Source organism: Anas platyrhynchos, chromosome Z, assembly GCF_047663525.1.
Source record: "Anas platyrhynchos isolate ZD024472 breed Pekin duck chromosome Z, IASCAAS_PekinDuck_T2T, whole genome shotgun sequence".
Classification (NCBI taxonomy): domain Eukaryota; kingdom Metazoa; phylum Chordata; class Aves; order Anseriformes; family Anatidae; genus Anas; species Anas platyrhynchos.
In genome coordinates this window covers 67,507,554-67,528,343 of record NC_092621.1, presented here as the reverse complement: position 1 = coordinate 67,528,343, position 20,790 = coordinate 67,507,554, and the positions used below count along the sequence as shown (strand labels likewise).

The following is a 20,790-nucleotide window of genomic DNA, read 5'->3' as shown; positions in this document are numbered from 1 at the left end:
TAAATATTCAAACTCTTTCTAAGTTACATACAACCTCAAAATTTTCAGGTTCATTGTTTGTCCTATGTTTCCCAAATATTTGAGCTGAACTTAAAATGGCCCACAAAGGAAATGCCTCCAGCTTGACACCTAGTGATCGGCAGCCACAACTACTGTTGTAGTTTAAGGGGAGCTGCTACTTTACAGCACTTCCTTTAGGCAAAGTGTTTGTCTGTGTACTTGAGCTTAGATGCTATTGCTGAGCTTTAACTGTAATAAAGTATTGGAAAACAGCTTCTGCTACTATTGGTACCTGAATTTTCAAAGAAATACAAGGATGCCCAAATCTCATTGCAAGACTTGGTACCTAACAAAATCTCAGCCCAAACCAGGAGACATATTATTTTATGACCATGTATCTGAGTAAAAAAGTAGCTGGTTATGGAAGGCCCACAAATTTTACCTACTCCAGGATTTATGCCAGTCTTCCCCTCAAACTATGATATTAGAAATTGGAAAGTAGCTGTAAGACTCCACTATTACATATGTGCAGCATGAAAAGACAGTGCATGTAAGAGAATAAAAAATAAGACAAATTCCAAAAACTACTTTCTATGCACAATATATTCAGAATAATACTATATAATTTCTCCTTTGGAGAAACATATTGTCTAGGGTTACCATTAATTAATTTTGCTTGAAAATAAATTATAAGTAAAGTTCCCCTAACAATGCACCACAGAGCACGACCCCAGCAAAGGGATTCTTCTGAAATCAGAAACTAAAGGAAAACAGCTTGAAAAGCACATTCTTGGAAATGCAAAACAAAATAGCTTTCATTTATGTGCTATTTGGTGACAAAGTATACATACGCTCTCTCTCTTCTCTTTAATCACACAATATTTTGCATGTCTATTTATACATTTTTATATATACAAATAAAACATACAATTTGAAAAAGCACCTACCAAATCTATTGAATTTCCCATTGTCATATTAGTACTTTCTCTGCTCCACTAAACCTCTAGCCATATTTTTCAACAGTCTCTCTCTTTAGGCTGGGAAATTTCCTAGCTATTTTCCTTCTCTCCCAACTGCGCAGTTAAGAATGCCTTGCTAACATGTTTCCCTTGAACTGATACTGCTTCTCAACCATCTCTGTTCCCCAGTGTCATACTGCTATTTCCGCACTAAACTATGTATTCTATCACTACAGAAGATTCATTCCCTAAGAGGCAAATCAATTTATTTGCTATTACTCACTTCTTTCACCAAGGGAATACTTAGTTGAAACTCAAAATTTGTTTTCAACATTCTTAAAAACAGAACACTTCAAATGCACACGGTGGAACTCAAGTTTAACAACAGCTCCAGTGCTCACATATGTTTAGAAGTGAGCACCCAATGTTTACAAAAAGTATTAAAACAATACTTCACGTTGCCACTTAAGGCTATCTAGCCAAAATGGAATCACTGACATGATTCTGTTAAAGCCATAAACATACATAAACATTTTCATAGCAGATACAAAACAAGAGAAAGTAAGTGGACTTTGAATCTCCCATTGGCCATATCTACTACATTTTATATGCCCATTCAGCCATTCAGTTCCAGTTTAACACAGACATAACTTGAAAATCTTTAACAAACATTACAGCTTCTCTTGAACCCTCATGTTGGTTAAAGGGAGTTCACAACAGGCACTGGTCTGACAACACTTCACTACTACTGCCTTGTATAGTCAAATTTTACATAAACATTTCCATTCCGTGGAAAAGTTGCTTACACAATAATATCAGCAAAAACTGAGTAAATATCAGAAGCCTATGTCTCCATTACCCACAGCCACTAATTAAAGTAAATGACTGGTATAAATGACTTTTAGCAGGATCAGCGCTCAAAACTATGGGATTCCCTGGGGATTTCTCAGAAATGAGAGCCACAAATTTCTTTTTAATGGAAGATGGTATTTTGTCACTAGACAGAAATGTTAACAAACACTAAGGCAAAATTTGAGAAGGTTAAAAAAAAAAAACTGCAGCTCTTTTCATTACTAAACATTAACAGTGCTTAATCTTTTTCCCAAGGGAGAAATAATATTGGTTTTGTGATGTGATAGTCACTTGCAATGTAATAAAGTTTTGTTAAACAAAATTACTTTCAAGAGAGTGTCTGAACATATCTTTCCTTTGGCCATCAAAGTCTGTTCCATTGCCCAAAGAAGCATGAGAAAGATAAAGTAAGTAGAGGAGGAGGACCAATTGTTTTTGCAGACCTGTGCCTTGACATAACTGGGTGCTGTTGTGAACATTGGCAGGATCGGACATTTTGTGCTGTGCTGGATGTGTGCTACACACACACCAGTTGTGTCTGCATGGGAAAAAAGGAAGGACTGTTCTTCTGTAGACCTTCCTCAGACAGAGAAGACGTAGCCACATGCATATGGATGACTGAAGGACAGGGTTCAAGTGAGAAGACGAAAGAGCACCAACATGACCTTAAAAAGACATCCAAGAACATCTCCTATAATTTAATTAACAAATCTTGAGCTGGCTCTCATAATTTATTACACAATAAGTGCCCTATAGAAAGTTACAATCTGATAAAATGTCAGCTCACACATGAAGGCCAAAGAGGTCCCAAATGGGAAAATTAGAGAGATCTTCCTGAGGAGCAAATTTAAAACACAACAACTTATAGAAAACAGATGCCACGGCAGCAGAAAATTGTATGTTGCCATTTTAGTATAAGATCCGGCCTTATGAACCATAAAGTGTTGTAATCTCACATTCACATACAAAGCCTCTGGAGCAAAGAAAATGGAAAATGTTGCTAGTGATCTTTGAAAGCAATGTTAATAGAAAGTGGTTAGCACAGTAGGGCAAATGAAAGAATTAATTTATATGCTGTTAAACTCCAGAGACTCTGAGAAGTATTCTCAATTCTGTCCAATCGAAAACTAGACATGTAAGAGAAAGGATCTGATAATTTATTAGTTGGGAAAACTGGGTAATCTGTTTTTTAGCAACTTGTCAGGCAAAAGCCAAGGCACTGATATTTAAATGTGGCTTTTGTAAGAGGTGGGTCAGTTTATGCCCTAATTTGGGAAGAGGGCATGTCAAGAGAGAAACCAAGGAGCCTGGGATACAATTCCTAGCATAAAGGAGGTGTTGAAAATCAAGGAAAAGACAACAGAGGAATTTGAAAGGCTCAGGAAACACAAGCATTCTTGAAGAGGTATCTGCAGTATCTCATGCTTTTGTAAAACATAAACTATGTTTGCAATTTATGAGAATTAGGATTTTGCTATGAATAAATTGTGGCCTGACTGAGAAACCCGTAGCAAGACTGCAAACCTGATTTCTCTGTTTCACAGACACACAAAAGTCTCCTAAGAGAACAGAAAAATGCATAGGTGAAGTTTGCATTATCTGCACTGAAATTAGCTTTGATGTTTTGTTTTGTTTTTTCTTCCTCAAGTACTTTGGCAGGGACAAGCTTAAAGACTAATATGACCTACATCACTCCACTGAATATTTGCAGCTAACTGGACAGCTTATGGACTTGCAAAACATATGCTACCCTCATAATGATGTTTAAAGTTCACCACTTTACATTGCAGCTTATATGAAAGATAAATGTGACCAGTTACCACATCTCACCCATTAAGAAATAGTATTACTCCGCAACATTATCTGAAATCTTTTTGTTTGTGCCATTAACCAAAAATCATGCTCAATATAGAGTTTGAGATTTAATTTCTTTAAAAGAATTAAAAGCTACTGTGAATCCAAATTCTTGATACTCCTGATAAAACTTACATTAAATTTCAGAGGGTTCATCTATTTTCTACACCAAGACATCTACTTTCCTGAAATCAAGCCATACTGTTCCATGCAGCCTTAAGAACTGATGACCTATGTATCACATCACAAGTACTGTGTCATTTTTTATTACAACAGACTTTTGATCCGAGGACCTCTGAAATATAAACATGTCAAAAGAGTTCCCTGTGTCAATGTTCTCTAAGTGACATTAAATATAAAACCTCTGGCATTACGGAGCATCATTAAAATATTTTTTGTCAAACTGAGTTGGTTTAATTAAAATCTATTACATCCTACTATACAGTGGTAAGGCACACTGCTAAAAATAAGGATAGCATGCAAGAGCTATAGAAAATATTGCTACTGTTAACAAAGTTAAAAATTTGCCAAGCAGAAATGTTCTGTTTGTTCAAAAACAGCAAGCTGTTACGACTCAAAGTAATGGCAAAATAGTGTACAGTACTATTTCAACCAGTCACCTTAGATTGTAGTAAAGTATATTTTAAGTTTAAACCTTTAAGATTAAAAATACGATATGTGTGTGTGTGTGTATATATATATATATATATATATATATATATATATATATGTCCCTAAGCGTATAATCTCCTCAACCTTACTAATTAGATATTTAATTCTTGTGGAGTGTGTTCTCTCTGTTGGATTATAGTCATATTCTAGATTTGTGTCACATTTCTTTTGCATTGTAGTGTAGTTGGCAGAAAGCTATGTCAGAGCCACTCTGTAAGGAAGATGTAGCCACTTTCCATTTCTCTTTGCAGGTACATAAAAGATTCAAAGTCTTGTCTCTGCATAAGCTATCCAGGTATTATATTGAGCTTTAGAATGCCATTGCACACTAGAACATGTTTTCAGCTCTGACATGTTAAAACAAATTTTACACGCTGCAGTGAAGTCCATATTCCTGTATAAAAATTCACGAGGAGAGTAAGGCAAATGCTAAAGGAGCAGTCAGGCACAATCACTGCAGAAGAAGAAATCTAGCCTTACTAGCCAGCACTAATGAAACAGACAAATAAGGAAGGCAAAACTGACCCAATTACTTTCCTAAAACTCCTTTCAAGCAGAGAGCAAGTATGTTATCAGTTCTTGGCACTGAAATAAAAATGATTAAATTATGCAGCTTTTGTAAGCTCCTCAAAGCTCCTCAGATAACACTCATTACCTTCTGTAAAACTTAACTATGGACTGCATTCAAAACTGTGACATATTTGCACAACAAATATATATTTGATTAATAATTATGAAATTAAAACTCAGCATTTCATATTTGCTATACATTTCCTGCATGAGCTACCACAGTTCATATTTAAAAGACATTGAATTTCTCTGAAGGTTTTCTTCTGTCCCTGCTTACAATATTTAACTTTAAAAAAAAAAAAAAAAGTTCACTTCTTCAGGAAGCTGAGCGATATGAAATGGGGTGCCTGCTCTACTCCTACACACCTACGTGTATAATTTTGACAGCATATGCTCTTTTGAAAGCCAATTCAACTTGCCTGAGAACTGGTGCCTACTTCAGGCAACAATGACCATCCACTTAGCTCTATTTTAAAATGAAGCAGTTGTGACAGCTTCAGAAGAGATATACACAAATGCTGTCTTGGATTCAATCCTACTGCACCCCTGGCTACTCTGCAGGACAAAACTTATTAATACTTAAACATCAGCATTAACACTATCATACATTTTACATAGGATGCTTTGGTTCCAACATGATTTCTTCATTGAGTCATAGGCCAGTGAGGCACTGGCTTCTGTCTCATCTGAATTATTCATGAGGCATTCCCCTGTAGAAATCATTAACTTAACTGGAAGAATCACTCAGCAGAACGCTCTTGTCATTTTTTATTTTTTCCCCTTCATTAGGTTCCAATGTAAAGCAAAAGTGCTGCCTTTTTTTTTCCCTCAAAAAAAAAAAAAAGATTGTATGAAGTATTTATTTATGGATGCCTATTACCTGCCACACATCAGAAACAGCATCTTGGATTAAAAGCTGGGACATCTGTTGTGCACTAGAGCACTAGACAAAGTTCCTAAAAATTTGTGAGTAAATACAAATAGGTTGATATGAATACCATTTTGATATAAGTAGATAAATAACTACCTGCCAAACACCTACTTCTAGGAACTAGTAACTTTCTCAAAATAAATGAATTAGTATGACAGTAACTTTAGATGAACTTATAAATGGGAAGAACTCAGCCATTGCCATGAAATGGACACAATTCATACAATTATTACAGGAAGCTGATGTTTCATTTCAGAAGTTTGAGACGTGTACAAAGAACTATAATAATACAAATAGGTTTCCATCTTCAGTGGTTTTGAGGCAGAAGAATGCACTCAGTGTTTTACAAGGAAAAAAAATCAGTCAGAAGTCAGATTTAAAACTTACAGTTAACTCAATCCAAATCTCCAGAATTTCACTGAAAGCTTTACAAAGGTTAAGTTCATATCTCTGCAAAGGACAGCACAGGACCTTGTTTGAGAATTTCAGTGGAATATGAACACAAAGACTGACCTAGCTCTCTGAAAGGTTATAGCATTCACATTACAGTTTTTCTGACTTGAAAGTGACGGGGAGTCAGAGCAGATGTAAATCACAGGGTCTAAATTCTCTGTTTCTGTCATTCATACCTCTCTCCACATCCAAGCAATTTCTTCAAAAACTAATCCCCTGTTCCTAAATTTGTTTATAGCTACCTTTGAAAAAATTAAACAAACAAAACCAGTAACAATCAATTCTCTCTTCCCAAACTTTAGCAACACTTTTAATTAGGTATCACTTTCTTGTATACACACTGTGAAAACAACAACAGTAATTCAGACCAGATTATGTCTGGGGTATGCAATGCTGTCAGGTAAAAGAATGCTTCTCTTGATCAGTTTTTAAGCACGCCTAACTTCCCTTTATAAGGGCTTCAAAGCCCTTATAAACTTAAAGGAGAACATCCCAAAGAAGAGGCTGCATTCTATCTAGAGTTTTGCTCTTTCAGAAGTAACACAGACAGTTACAGCCATTTTAAGGTTAAGTAACAGTCATGCCATTTTGTCTCCCTCTTTGAAACAATGCATGTCTATACACAGAGAAGGAATTGCTCTTCAATTGCTTTGAATAGAGGGGCAGTGACTTTCCTTCTGAAGGGCGCATAAAGAAGGTTCTCCCGTTATTATTATTATTACACCTTGCTCCTAGGCAAGGTATAAAATCTGGTCCTTTAGGTCCTTAAAAGCTCACTTCCATATTTTGTCCTTTATCATTTGACAAATATTGACTTTTTATTTTCTCCATTTCAAATAAACCTCTGTTAAACAATAACTGCAATGGATATTCACGTTCATACTTTGTTCTCTTTACTCCTATCAAAAACATGTAATGCCCCCAACAAAACGGAACAGCCTTGCATAATATCATCTGTGACTCCAAAGCGATGATGGGGTCAAAACCAAAACATGACTGCTATCTGCAGAGAGAGGCCAAGATGATTTAGTGTTGTAGGAATAGGTGTACATTCAGCATGCCCTGCAAAAGAATATGAAACTTTTGCTGATCACAGGCAGAGCAACAGTATGAACCCCAGAGGAAAGAACTACTGTCTGTTGTGTGGGGAGGCAGGTGAATAAAGCAAAACAGTACAAGAAGCTAACAACTGTTTCAAAGTCAACTTCAACACACATTTCATCTACCAAAAAAAATAATAATAATAATAAAAAAAAAGTATGCTTAAAAACTCAGACAGAAAATTGCTTTGGATAAAGAAAGGGTAACAAAGGGTCAGTGTTCGACCTTTTGGCTAATACCTGACTCCTATCACCTTTCGTTAACAAATCCATTATTAATGTAATCCATAATGAAACAGAATGAACAATAAGTTCTGTACAATTTTATTACACTTAAATCGAAATGTAAAAAGTGTATACCATAGACTTGCCTACTGAAAAAGGAAACAAATCCTCACAACTTTTCAAAGGAAAATTGTATAGGTGATCTTTTCAGCTAAAGCCACTACCGCTCCCAACACTTACTGTACTTTTAGAATACACTAGCACATCTAGCATTGACTTTAAACATCCTACATAATTCCAGAACTGAAAAAATAAGGACTTTGACTGTGTAAAATTAAATTCCCTTATAGGTTTACTTGTAGTATAATAAAGTACCTTAACTGATAAATTAATATAATATAGTATCACTTTTTCTCATTGCCTATTGTTAATACTTACTGAAAAGGTTCAAACACAGACCTCAATTCTGCAAATACTGAATCACAACGAGTACATAACCCATTTCACTCTAAATACATTTAAATTATATATGTATTAAGAAAAAAAATACAATTACTTTTATCTAACCATATGTTATATTTTCAAATACTAATGCAAACATGTACAGCAAAAAGACAAGAAGCCAGAACCACTAACTTTTTTTAAATAGACAGTTAATTTTATTTTGATATGCTATTTAAAAGCTGCTGATAATTTATAACTACTTTTATATTCATATAATAAATATATTATCTATATTTACATATGTAAATAGAATGATTTGCCAAATATTGTAATTGCTCTGTTCCACTAACACACAAAGGATAAGATTTGTCTCAATGTGCTTTAAGTCACTGGTATATACTCTTTTATGTGCATCCTTATTGAGGCTATATGCAAACATTCAAGCCCAAATAACACTCCTTGATTGAAGTATTCATATGCCAGATAAATTCCTGGTTTCAGTTCAGATATAAGAGCTTAAAACTTGCTACCTGTCCTTACAGACACAGTAGGCCACAGCATAGCATATGGTCTGTTACATCTACTGAGGTTTTTAATTATTACTTACATGGGCAGAGAGAACAGTTCAAAGCCACTTCCAACTGAGCATCTGCTGCCTCTTACATCCATGACAGAAGATGTGCAATATGCAGGCAAACACAATCCACCCAGACCAAGAGGGGCACATACATCAGCCTCAGCTATAACTAATTGTGCTGCAAGCATTGCAGCCACATAAGGACAGCATTTTTTTCTGTTGCTTAGTGATAAAAGTACCTTCTCAGGTAGAAAATATAATTGGCCTCTTTTATAAAATATAAAGGAGTCCAAAGTCTTTAATGCATCTTACGCATTAAACAAAGAAGCCACCCTGAGATACGCTCTGCAAACAAGCCAAACTGTTAGGAATATCCTGGTATTAAGCAAACACCAAGCCACAGTGACATGTATCAAGCTTTATACCAGCTACACCTGACAATAGAAGCAACTTTTATTTAAGTCCCCTAACCAATTTCTTAAAACAGTCTTTTCCCTGTTTTCTCCCCTCTTCACTTCCCTGCCATCTGTCCCCCACTACATAAGAAGCAACATTCAAGACATGAAGTGCTAGGTGTTTGGAGGGATTGTGACAAGGAACACAAGGAACAAATCTGGTAGCTGCAGGTGCATGGAACTTCCTAAAACACACATTTTGTAGTAGGGAGAAGAGAAGGACAGAATCAGCTTTCTTTTGTTTTTCACTTGAATATAAGAATCCGGGGAAGGAAAGGGCATAGGCGATACAGCGTGTTCAGGTCATTACTGCTGGTAGGCCACTGAGCTGGAGATGCATCATTATGAGGTTATGGGAAGGCATGTGTGTTTGTGGGGTAGCAAACAGGAGTCAGCCACTACTGCAGAAAAAAAGAGAGCACTGAAACTGAAATGCTTGGAAGATACTGCCACAGAAATTTAATCTTGATGCAGTTTTTAACGGATAACAAAGGAACCCTTTTCAAATAGCACAGAAAAAGCCATGTCTATTCATTAACTGAATGAAAGGTGCTAAAACGGTACAACAAAGGATTTGGTATACATCCTTGTGTTATCAGTATATGCAAACATTCAATTATGTAGAGACACAGCAGCACATGAACACAGCAAATTAGATCTTCCATAGCTTCAAAGCAAAAATAAGTATATAATTTATGTATATTCCCATATATTGGCATAATAAACAGAAACCTCAAGAGAAAAGCATGAACTGCCACTCTTTTTAAAAGTTCAGCTTTTAATTGAATCTCAAAATCAGCAGTAAAGTTGTAGAAAATAATGCAACATAAGCAGTTTTTATTCTAATACAACAGTTGAGAAGGAAACCCCTGGCCTTAAAATATCTTTTGCCAATTTTTAAGTTAGTTGAATAGTTGTGCATTTATTTAAAGGAAAATTAATCAACAGGTAATTTCTTAATAATATAACATCATAGCCCAGAAAAATTATGTTTGTCCTGAGCATCTCTTAATCTGAGATTAAGAAATTTGAACCTGTTAATTTGAAAGCTTTCTAAACATAAGGGTTTTCTTATGTTCTTAATTTGAAAGATTTCTCACTTTGCCTTTTTTTTCAACAAACTTCGTCTAGTGGATTATGAAAACACACAGATTTAACAGTGCCCGCTTTTGCAAAACTTATACACGTTTAAAAGCCTGCTATCCATGACAAAGGTTCCCCAAAGCATGATGTAGTGGAACATATAAGGCAGATTTCATTTTGGTAAGTAATATTTGGAAACATAAAGTGGACAAGGACAAAGAAACAAACACTAGAAGCAAATGCATTCTTTTCTTCCTAATCAATATCTTGTTAGACTGGTGGTTTTGACTCATTAATCTTTTGGTACGACAAAAAATGAAACAGATTGACCATTACAGCAAAAAATAAAACTGCAAATTAAACTCATTCTAATGAAATTGCCTGCAAAGAGCGCTGCTTCATCAAGCACAACTTCCCTCAAAAGAGTTTGGACTGTGGAGTACCCATTTCTTTGAGGCAGTGTATTTAGAGGTAAATTCTGAAACCAGAACACTTGAAATATAACTTTCTAAACTCTTACCCTTAAATTTTTATTCAGCATATATTTTTAAAGACAGGCAAGTTCTATCAAAAAAAAAAAAAAGTAAAAAAGTAAAAACCAAAAAAGTTAAAAAAAAAAGGTATTGTATTTTGTGTTTAACAGCTTCAAACAAATCTGAAATTGAACTTCATATGATTGCTGTGCTGCACCTAAATTATCACTCTAACAGAGATGCAATGGGATATGCAAAAATCTTAAAAAATAAAATGCCTGGAGGTTTTCAGTGAATTGTTTTTCATTTCTTCAGCAACTGCTGCATAGTGATTGACCTAGTACAGTAGTACAGCATGGGAAATTAGCAATTAAAGGCTTCCATGTATCCAGCATTATATCCTACAAATCCTGTTAACCACAGGAGCAAAATTAGAAGAATAAGAGGAATCAACAAAAGTAAAAACTAAGCTGTGTGGAATTTGTCCTTCACTGAAAAACATGAAAACTCTGAATCCACAGATTGTATACACAAGAGTATTTAATGCAGGATTATAACTCAATTAGGACAACTATTTCTCTGATCCTGTAATTCCAAGGCATTTTACAGATGTCTGTGAATCCCAGGCAGTAAAAAAATGCCTTTCTGTTCTGCATAATATAAGCTCACATTCTGCTGAAAGACACATTTACAGGTTTGTTTACAATAATAATCTTCAAAATATTTATCAAAAAATACATTATTGTTCTAAATGACTCTAAAACAAGGTAAACAAAATTAATATGCAGTGTTAAATGTGAACATCATCCATATATGTAAAAGTGACATTAAAAATAAACCCTAACTGATACTGCCATTTCTTTTAGTAATGCTTGGATCCCAGATCATGAGGGAAACAGATTCACAGACCAGTATGAGCAATGCCAACCCCAGAACTAGAGGCAGCATCACAGAAAAGACTGCACACACAAGTTGCACAAGACAGAAAGTTCAGACTCCAGGCTAGGCTGGAGATTTCTGCACTGTGCTTTGCTACCAGAATAAACATACCCTTTCTCCATTCCAATGGAGAGTGCATCTACACTACCATTAGTCACTTGAGACTGTTCTGCTTCAGATTTGTCAAAACTAATTCAGGTTTACTGATATTAGTGACAAATACAGCATTTATCTTGACCAGAAAATGACAAGATTATATAAACTATATATATATATAAACTAGCTTAGCCAGACAAATTAAATTGTTAATCCATTCCTAAACAAAAGGTCACTATTAGTTTAGGGTTAACCAGAACTTCTTAGCTAATCTCTGACCTAATTTTGACCTCTCTTGTTAATTGCAGAAATGTTTTCAGTTAATAAACTAATGAGCAGTGTTTACACACCAATTCAATAGTTTCCTTATTTGCTGTTCATAACTTAAAGACAAAATGTCTTTATCTGGTCAAAGACTAATTAGTACCAATTTGATCCATGCTGCTATCTTGAGTGGAATGGACAGTGAAGACAAACATTAAGCATTTTCATCAGTTTCATGACAGAGGAATATATAAACAATAAGAAAGGAACATCAAAACCTTTATTTCATCCTTTTTTTTTTTCTCTAGATCATAAAACATTAATTCACAAAGTCTGTAAAAAATACCCAATCCTTCTGTCTGTAGCAATTCACATTAGAAAGAAATACATTTTGTATCACAGTTAAAAGAGACGAACTAAAGAACACACATAAATCCAATGGATTTGCAAACATGTTAGTAGGCTGTATCTAAAAATAAACATTTGTCATTGCATCATACTTCTGAATGTGCTGTCTACACCGGGTTTATTTAATCCCCTAACTGTCATAACAATTGTATGTAAGGGTATGGATATGATATATATTGCCTGTCTTATGCATAAAATGTCCCCTTCATTTCTTTCTGAAGAAAAATTGGTTTTGCTAAAAAAAAAAAAAAAAAGTACATGAATTACAATTCCAAAATGATTTCTCCACATCTTTTTTTATTTCTGTTTTTAAATCAGAAGTGTTCAGGTAAATATGTGTGTGTGTATATATATATATATATATACATATATATATATATATATATATATATATATATACACACATACATGTATATGAGCTTAATTTGAACAGCTAAGACTAAGATACAAACTGAACCTGACTGCATTGTAAAATGTTACAAACAATTACAAAAAGGAATTCTAATAATGGAAGAAATAAAAATCTCAAAGAAATAAAAATCTCAAAGTCAAAAGAACTATACAAATACCATGCCTTATGCTCAGGAGAACTAAATAACATAAGGAATTACTGTTTGAAAACCTATTGTAATTAGATATTGAAATTAAAATAGCAGAAATTCAATATACTTCTAAACAGTGAAACCTTAGCATTAGATTACATTGACATTCTTCTTATTTTCATACTCATAAAAGCTTCTTCAAAGTAAATTTATTCAGTATTATTGAGGATCATACTATTCACCGAAGAGATAATATAACTCTAAATTATGCTCAGAATTTTCTCCATTTCTATAGGAAATGAGAATGATCTATCATCTAAACAAAGGCATCTGGCCTACTGCAAAATGAAAAAGTTTGTCCACTGCTGTTTGTCATACTGGTAGATAAACGCTCGACTATGAAGGGCCTAGAAATTATTTTATTACTGTAGGGGAATTTGTCTGGACTAAATCCAGATTAACATTCATTTGCTAGCTGCAAATAAATCTCACTGTACTGTAGGTACAGTTTGCCTATATTTTTACATTATTCACCAAAAGCTCCATTCTTCTGAGTTTGCGCTTATTCTTTGGCATTGGCTTGTCATACAAGCCATTCTTGAGAAGATGTTCCTTGCTGTGATGGATTTGGGCACCATGCTGAAGCTGGAAAGAGCATAAAGCTTGAAGTGGACGGAGTATAGTCTGCAGAAAGATGGAAGGGTGGGGTAAAGGAGACAAAAAAAGACTTTTAGTAAGGCACCTTGGAGACATCATTTATCAGAGGTTTTGTATTCCAGAACTACTTTAAAATGCTTATAAAATACAACATAGATAGAACATATGGAGCCACAGAAGACACAGCTGAATAAGAGACATGTCAAATCCACATACTGTCATTCCTTACTTCTTCCTCAGACACACTCAATGCCATCTTCAGTACCAGCTACATTACTCTAAGCTATGGTTTTAGCCTGATGTTAGAAATAGACTACAATCATTGGGGCGATTCAGCCAACAGACATTAATAAAATAAGTAACAGTAACTAAACTGTTTGTGATTGGATAACAACAGAGTAACTTGAAGTAGGGTTTTAGAAAGAGGGGAGGGTCATCAAGGTAGCTGGACTGCTAACCTGGACTGCTTCTGCCCAGTGCCAGTCCATGTAGGACTAATGAAGCCACTGATTTAACTCAAGTGGTTACTAACTGTGGGTTCTTCATTTTCTGGTTGCCTGGATAAGTATCACGGGGCCATATGTGCAGATGTATAAAGCAATCATAAGTGTAAGTGCAGTCAGCAGGAGCTGAGTTTCATGTAAAATGTGACTACTTTGAGCGCATAAAAAATCAAGTGACTTACTTTTGGCACCAAATTAGGTGCTCATCTTTAACTTCCATTGCTCTGGACTTCAATTTGCCATCTTATATGTTATAGCACTCACTTAAGTCAAAGAGGTTATAAAAAAGTTCACTAATGTTTATGAAGTGCTTGGCTACTGGCAAACTTGTAGAAGCACCTTTGAGAAACTGCTAATCTTGTCTGTGAAAAGTAGGTTGGGTCAAATTCTGCGTGGCTGAGATAAAGCAAGAATACAAGACCATGAATTGTAGACACTAAGGATATGTCCACCCTTGGCCTGTAAAATACAGGAATCCGAATGAAGGAAAAATATGACAACATTGTCCCAGCAAACTAAAGGAAAAAAGAAATATGCAAAACCTACTTTAATTTCAGTATTTCACATTTTTCCTTGGGCTTAACTTCCATAGCCATGCATTTTGTCCTAGCTTGATTCTAAAAGCAACTGATTGAAAGTTGAGTTGACTCTTTAGTGTCATAGAGGTTGACACAATGATGGTATATTCTACGCCATGTCAATTGTGCAAGCAATTTTTGACCTGTGAGCAATTTTCACTAAACAGAAGTCAGGTATCACAATATTCATTATCTGACGAAGAAGGATATAAACACCTCAGGGTGGACACTAGAATCTAGTGAAAACACGAATGAGCTTTAAATCTCTTTTCATGGATCCTTCTATACCACATTTTGGGCACATAATCAGATTGCAGTATCTGGGTCTATGTTTGGGATTTACTCTTAGGTCTATTGCAAAAGGCTTATTAAATGCTATTATTAATATCAACAATAAAAGATTATAAAAGGACATAATCTCTTTCATCACAGACTAGAGGGATCACAACTTGCAAGGAAAAGGATAATGTCTAATTAGTATTCTTTGACCTGGGATAAACTTAAACTCAAGCACTGTTAAATCCCAAATTCCTTGAATGACACCTAAGAGTTGTGAGCTGACTGGCAGGAAGACATAAGCCAGGGTGTTGCATTCCACGGTGCTGGAGGTCAGTGGGACAGGCTTACAAAAGCACTTTATCTCCAAGCTAGCTGTGAGAGGATATTCAAATCATCTCTGCAGTCTAGCTTTTGCAGAGGAAAACTTACTATTTTCCATGCAGTAAAATACTAAATTATCTGTCTCAAACCAAATTGTTTTCAACAAATTCTATCCAAAGTTATTTTTTAAATTCTCAATAGTTTCCAACTTTTAAATAGAATATTGGAAAAACATAAAATCCAATCATTTTCCAAGAAATACCTCCACCTCACACCCCACCCCCACCACCCCCAAATTAGAAACTTAGAAAAAACACAGGAAAAGATAACTAAAACAGTGCCTCTATGCATCACATGCATCTACAATATACACAATAGTACTTCTGTTTAGGACTAAATCCTAAGCTCTGTCAGAACAGCATATATGTGGTGCCTTATAAATCAACTTTTAAAAATATGTAATGTATGGATGAAGAGAATCTGAGTCACCCTTCTCAATAAATTTCAAATTACAGGAAGAAGTGTGCAAGAAATTAGTATAGGATGGGATAATGTAACAAAGAGAAAGAGCAACCAAAAAGGAGAAAAATAAGAGGGAAAAAAAGGAGATTGAGTAACAAGTACAAGAAAAATGGAACTTAAATCTTGAGAAAAATAAAACTGAAGACTGCACTGCTCAAAAGGGAATTTTGATACAAAGTAACCTCATGACAGCACAGTGAAAATTTGTAAAAGTTGAAGTGCCAGAGAAAGCACTAGACAAAGTAAGAAAAGAAAAAAAAGTAAGAAAAGAAAAAGGAGAGGGGAAAAAAAAAAAAAAAAAAGGAATTGAGGATATGAGTTATTTTTAATAACTACTCCATATACAAAATGGAGCACTACCAAAGGCAAAAGTGGTCAAGTGGTCTGTGAGATAAATTCTGCATTCATCCAAGGTGTATATTCCAGCACCAAATACATTCAGGAGATGATCTGATACTAGTTGGTACTTTTAACATCATCAAGGCAAGAATTTTATTCCTGAATTTTTCCAGAAAAGACAAAAGGTGGTCCAATGCCACCATTTAAAAACTCAAGTATTTAAAATTAGTTACGTACCTCCTGTATACTCTTATTTTTTTCCATAATAGTAAGAGCAACAGCTGCACATTCAAGTGTAGAGAGACAGGTGTTTGTTGGCTGTGTACGAATTACATATTGACTTGAAATGTTGGTTTTTAACTGCACCTGAAAAATAGCAAACTCTACTAAAATAATATCATTGATATAGCAAACAAGATAATTCTTCCCAATATTAAGCAAAACAAAGCCCCTTCTCCTCTGTGGCTAATTGCCTTCTAACCTTTTATGATGCTTTGTCTCCCAGTTAGCAATGATATGCTACTGCTATGTATAATGCTGTATAATCTACAAGTCACCATCAGAGACAAGAACTGCACATTTATTACTGTACAAACATCTAAAGAAAATACAATTGTTAGACAAAGACTCAGTGAAATAGAGGTTGTACAATATAAAATGTTATTCTTATGTGCTTTTCACCAGAAAAAACCCTCAAAACAAAGAAATTTTCACAACCAATTTCAGTTTGCATAGACATCCTATAACAAAAATAAAACTTAACTATTCACACATGCTTGTTTTATTGCACAATCTAAACATACATGAGCCTAGACAGTAACCTATACACACACATCATAGTATATAATAACTCTGAATAGTCATTGACATTTCCACTGGTTAAAAGTTGTCATGTTCTGAATGAAAGACTTTTAGAAACCACATTTAATCATATAATTTTTAGGTAACTTATTAGAAGTCTTTGCTTACCTAAATCATGTTTGAAATTGATTTATTTGCTCTGCCTCAAGTAATAACCACCTTATAAGTTAAAGGTTTTTCAGAAGAAGAAATGTAATTCAACCAATACATTGTCTGTTTTATCAGCACAAAAGCTTTTATTGCCTTTCTACACAGCTGTTTAAACATCACAGAATTTACATAATTAGACTTCATGAGAAAATTCAGATATTATTCTCTATATGAAAATATAAGGAAATAAGTTTAAAATATAATTTACCATACAAGTTAATGTTTTATCAGCATGATTTATTCGTAATAGAACATCGGTTTATTTTAAAAATTTATATAGTATGATGCAACAAACCCTATGGAATTATTATAAACATGCAAGTCAATTCATTTCCTTTTTGAATTTCATCCTAAAACCTATCTTTATATTTCTGTCTTCTCTGGAAAATGAGTGATTTTTGCCTCCTTTACACTGTGATATTTGCCTCCATCCTGCTTGCCAAAGTTTTTTCAGCATTTCTCACTTTATTCACCCTCTTCACTTTTCCCATTTTTGTTTTTATTTTAGTCATTTTCCATCATCTCTTTCACATGCAATTACCCATTCTTAAAAGTTCAAGACACCTCGTATAGAAAAGGGAACCTCTGAGCTGCTGAACAACTTTGAATGAATTAGATCAAATTCTAACTGACCTCAATTTAATGGGAGGGAAAAAAAAAAAAAAAAAAAAAAAAAAAGCCATTCCAGAAAGGCCAAACAAAAGCTTAATATACTGAAATATAGGAAAAGAGAAAAATGTATCTCAGAGAAAAAAGGTCCTAACTTGTTTATCAAAGGAAAATTTTGGTTTTGATTTTTTCTGGTCTTTTTACTGAATTTGTTTGAAGGACAAAAATGTGGATGTTTCAGAATGTTTTAAAAGTTTCTAGCAAGGACTGTTTAGATAGCTTGGAGAGACCATTTTCAGAGATACATTTATCAACTACTTCCTCCGATTTGTTGCAGTATTGAAAAATCAAATGGGAACAAACATTTAGAAGAGAACATGTAGAAAATGTAGAATTTGGACCTCAGTGTGAAAAATGAAAAGCAAAAGTAAATGAAAATTTGGCAAATTAATATCTTCATTTGTTCCTCAAGGTTTGATTTGTGTTTATATTCCCCTTCTCGGACCATGGAAGGATCATGACAAATCTAGATTATTGCAATTACACGCAGAACTTCAGAAAGCTATTAGAGCCTTCTCAGAACTCCCTAGATTGGTATTAAAAAACAGGGCAAATCCAAACAACACACTGCTGCTCCAAGATGTAGCCTGAGCAGCAGATCAAATGCCTACCCTTATTTACCACAACACCAGACAACCAAAATCTTCACAGAGTACTTCTACAGAGACTGAGAGAAACCACCTCATCAACTAACTAAAGAAGCACTGGCTTCTCCCTCCTTAGGCATGGTCAACAATGCCTTAAGGCTTCTTTTTTTTTCTTTGTAGGAGTTGTCTGGGAAAAGGTCTATCTGGTAGTTTCTATACATTATTGCATATTGCTTATGTTGTAATACTTTTAAGATGATCAGTATTCCAGAAAGAAAATGATTATTTAGGATTGCAAAACAACTTCTATGGAAGAAATGCAGCCTGCACTCTACCTTACACTGTGGAGTCCAAAAGTCTGTAACTACAGATTTCAAACAGCTGACATTGTAGAAAAGGCAAATTTGTACTTCTAATAGCAACAGCAAACAGATTCTTTGTTCTTTTTGGGGGTAAGAATGAGAGGATGGAAACTATTCATTTTCCTAATCCATTTTCCTGAAAAATGACAAATTCACGGTGGTGAGATGAAAATAGCACAGACAGACAGCACAGTGGTGGAAACTGAAGGAAGAATGTATTTCCAGGACAACTCCCTCCTAAAGTTAATTTCTTCAGCTTCTTTCAACAAACATTCATTTTACCTTCTCTTAACTCCAAAGAAGCATGGTATCTAACTAAGAGATCCTTAGTCAAAGAAACGTCATCTGAAATATGCTATATTTCAGCTTTATTATTCATCTCAAATTGGATGCATTAACTGAATGACTGTCTATCTCAAAGTAGGTACACACACTGAATGAATAAAACACACAAAGGAGGTTTATTCTTTACCAGCTTTGAGAATAAACTGATTGGTAAGACAAAGCCAGGCATCAGAATGAATGAATCAATACATATTTCATATGAGAAGAATATTTTCTTAAAGAAAAAATGCCTAAATACATAAAACATTTTCTCTTCTTGAATGTGGTTGGGAAGGAGGATGATGTTACCACTTTCAGCCAGTCTGAAACTTCCTTGGAGTTCAATTAATAGTCTTCCCCAAGGGAATAAAACTTCCCTCGGAGTTCAGTTAACAGTATCCAATGCCACTTCAGGTAGGGCATTGTAACCATCTCATCAAAAATTCTCCACTGTCCAGACAGATTAATCCTTTGGCTGTTACCTATGTATCTCAAATCAGCAAGATTACTTCTAAGTTAAAGAAATGTATCTTCACAGTTATTGCAAACAAAACTGGATTATCTGACTCCAGCATTACACGTCAAAATCTCACAATGAGTATAAATAAACACCATTACACCATTTCAAAAAAGAATCATGGTATTTTATAACCATTTCGCTATACAATGTTGAAGATATATTGGTACAATAATTATTTTTTTAGCTAGTCAAAGTAATTTGCAAACTATATGTATACTTTGAATATTTTCAGTTATTAACACACCAACATGAGGTTGAAGAAACAGCAGCCCATTTAATGCCACTTACCAAAATAAATAGCATAAGGCAGAAAATAGAGACTAACTCAATCAATTCAAACTAGAGAGGGGAATTTAGATAAGCTGAATGCAATTACACACTGGAGTTTAGCCAAAACATTGAAATTAGGGTATCTATGCTTTTTGTAAGTGCAAGAGAGTTTGGGGACTTAATTTTCAAGCCATGAGAAGCATAAAACAACACATACAGTAGAGTTTTATACGTGTAACTTAAGACCCAGGCTTTCCAGAAACCCACATGTCAGCAGTTCTTTCACACTGTTACACTAATTTAATAAACACAGGCTTCTCTGCCAACATACTCTTAGCAAATGCTAGAGCCTTTGAGCATTTACAGAGTATTTGAACTCTGTCGTAGAAATAGCGGTCCTTCAGAATTTCTGAGGGCTTAGTTTTTCTTCCCTCTTTGGAGATGTCCCAGGCAAAAAAAAAAAAAACACTGATCCAGTTTAGCTGTTGAGAACTGATAGAAGCAAAAATGTTGCCTTGATACGGTCAAGGCAGCTGTTCGAAATTTTCAAAAATTAAGTCAGTTAAGTCAGGCAATTGATTTCTGCTCTTATTTTAAAAATTAGGACATGAGATCTCACAGGAATTTTTAATTCAGTTCTCTCCTTAATGTCAATTTCTTTATCTTTTCGCCTTTTCTATGCCAGTTTCTTCATCATTATTGTTACTAGATTTAGTCTCCAATGGCTACAGCATAATGCACAGATGTGTTTGGAAAACAGCACATCCCAAAGAACAAAGATAAGCTATAACGTTAGTACACCCATCTCACAGGGCACACTTTCAGCAGTTTTTGGTTTTCTCTGTCATTTTCAGCAATTAGGCTATAGGCATGTCAAAGCAAGTACAGGAACACATGCTACCATGGCTTCAGTGAAAATCCTGGCACTTATTTTAAAGTCCCTCCTCCCTT

General features: G+C 34.6%; 1 protein-coding gene across 4 annotated transcripts in view; it reads right to left on the bottom strand.

Annotated features, from left to right (window-relative positions):
- Window positions 1-20,790, bottom strand: part of DTWD2 (DTW domain containing 2) — a 107,009-nt gene that overhangs the window by 4,595 nt on the left and 81,624 nt on the right. For 3 of the 4 annotated variants that reach the window (XM_038171085.2, XM_038171086.2, XM_072031716.1), the window contains 2 exons: window positions 16,334-16,462; window positions 12,210-13,581 (listed from right to left, as the gene is read on the bottom strand). The exons of the other annotated variant lie outside the window; for it this stretch is intronic. In XM_038171085.2, coding sequence (XP_038027013.1) covers window positions 13,411-13,581; window positions 16,334-16,462 — 300 coding nt within the window. In that variant the 3' untranslated portion in view covers window positions 12,210-13,410. Of the gene's footprint in view, window positions 1-12,209; window positions 13,582-16,333; window positions 16,463-20,790 lie in introns of those variants that run through there. 4 annotated transcript variants of the gene reach the window in all.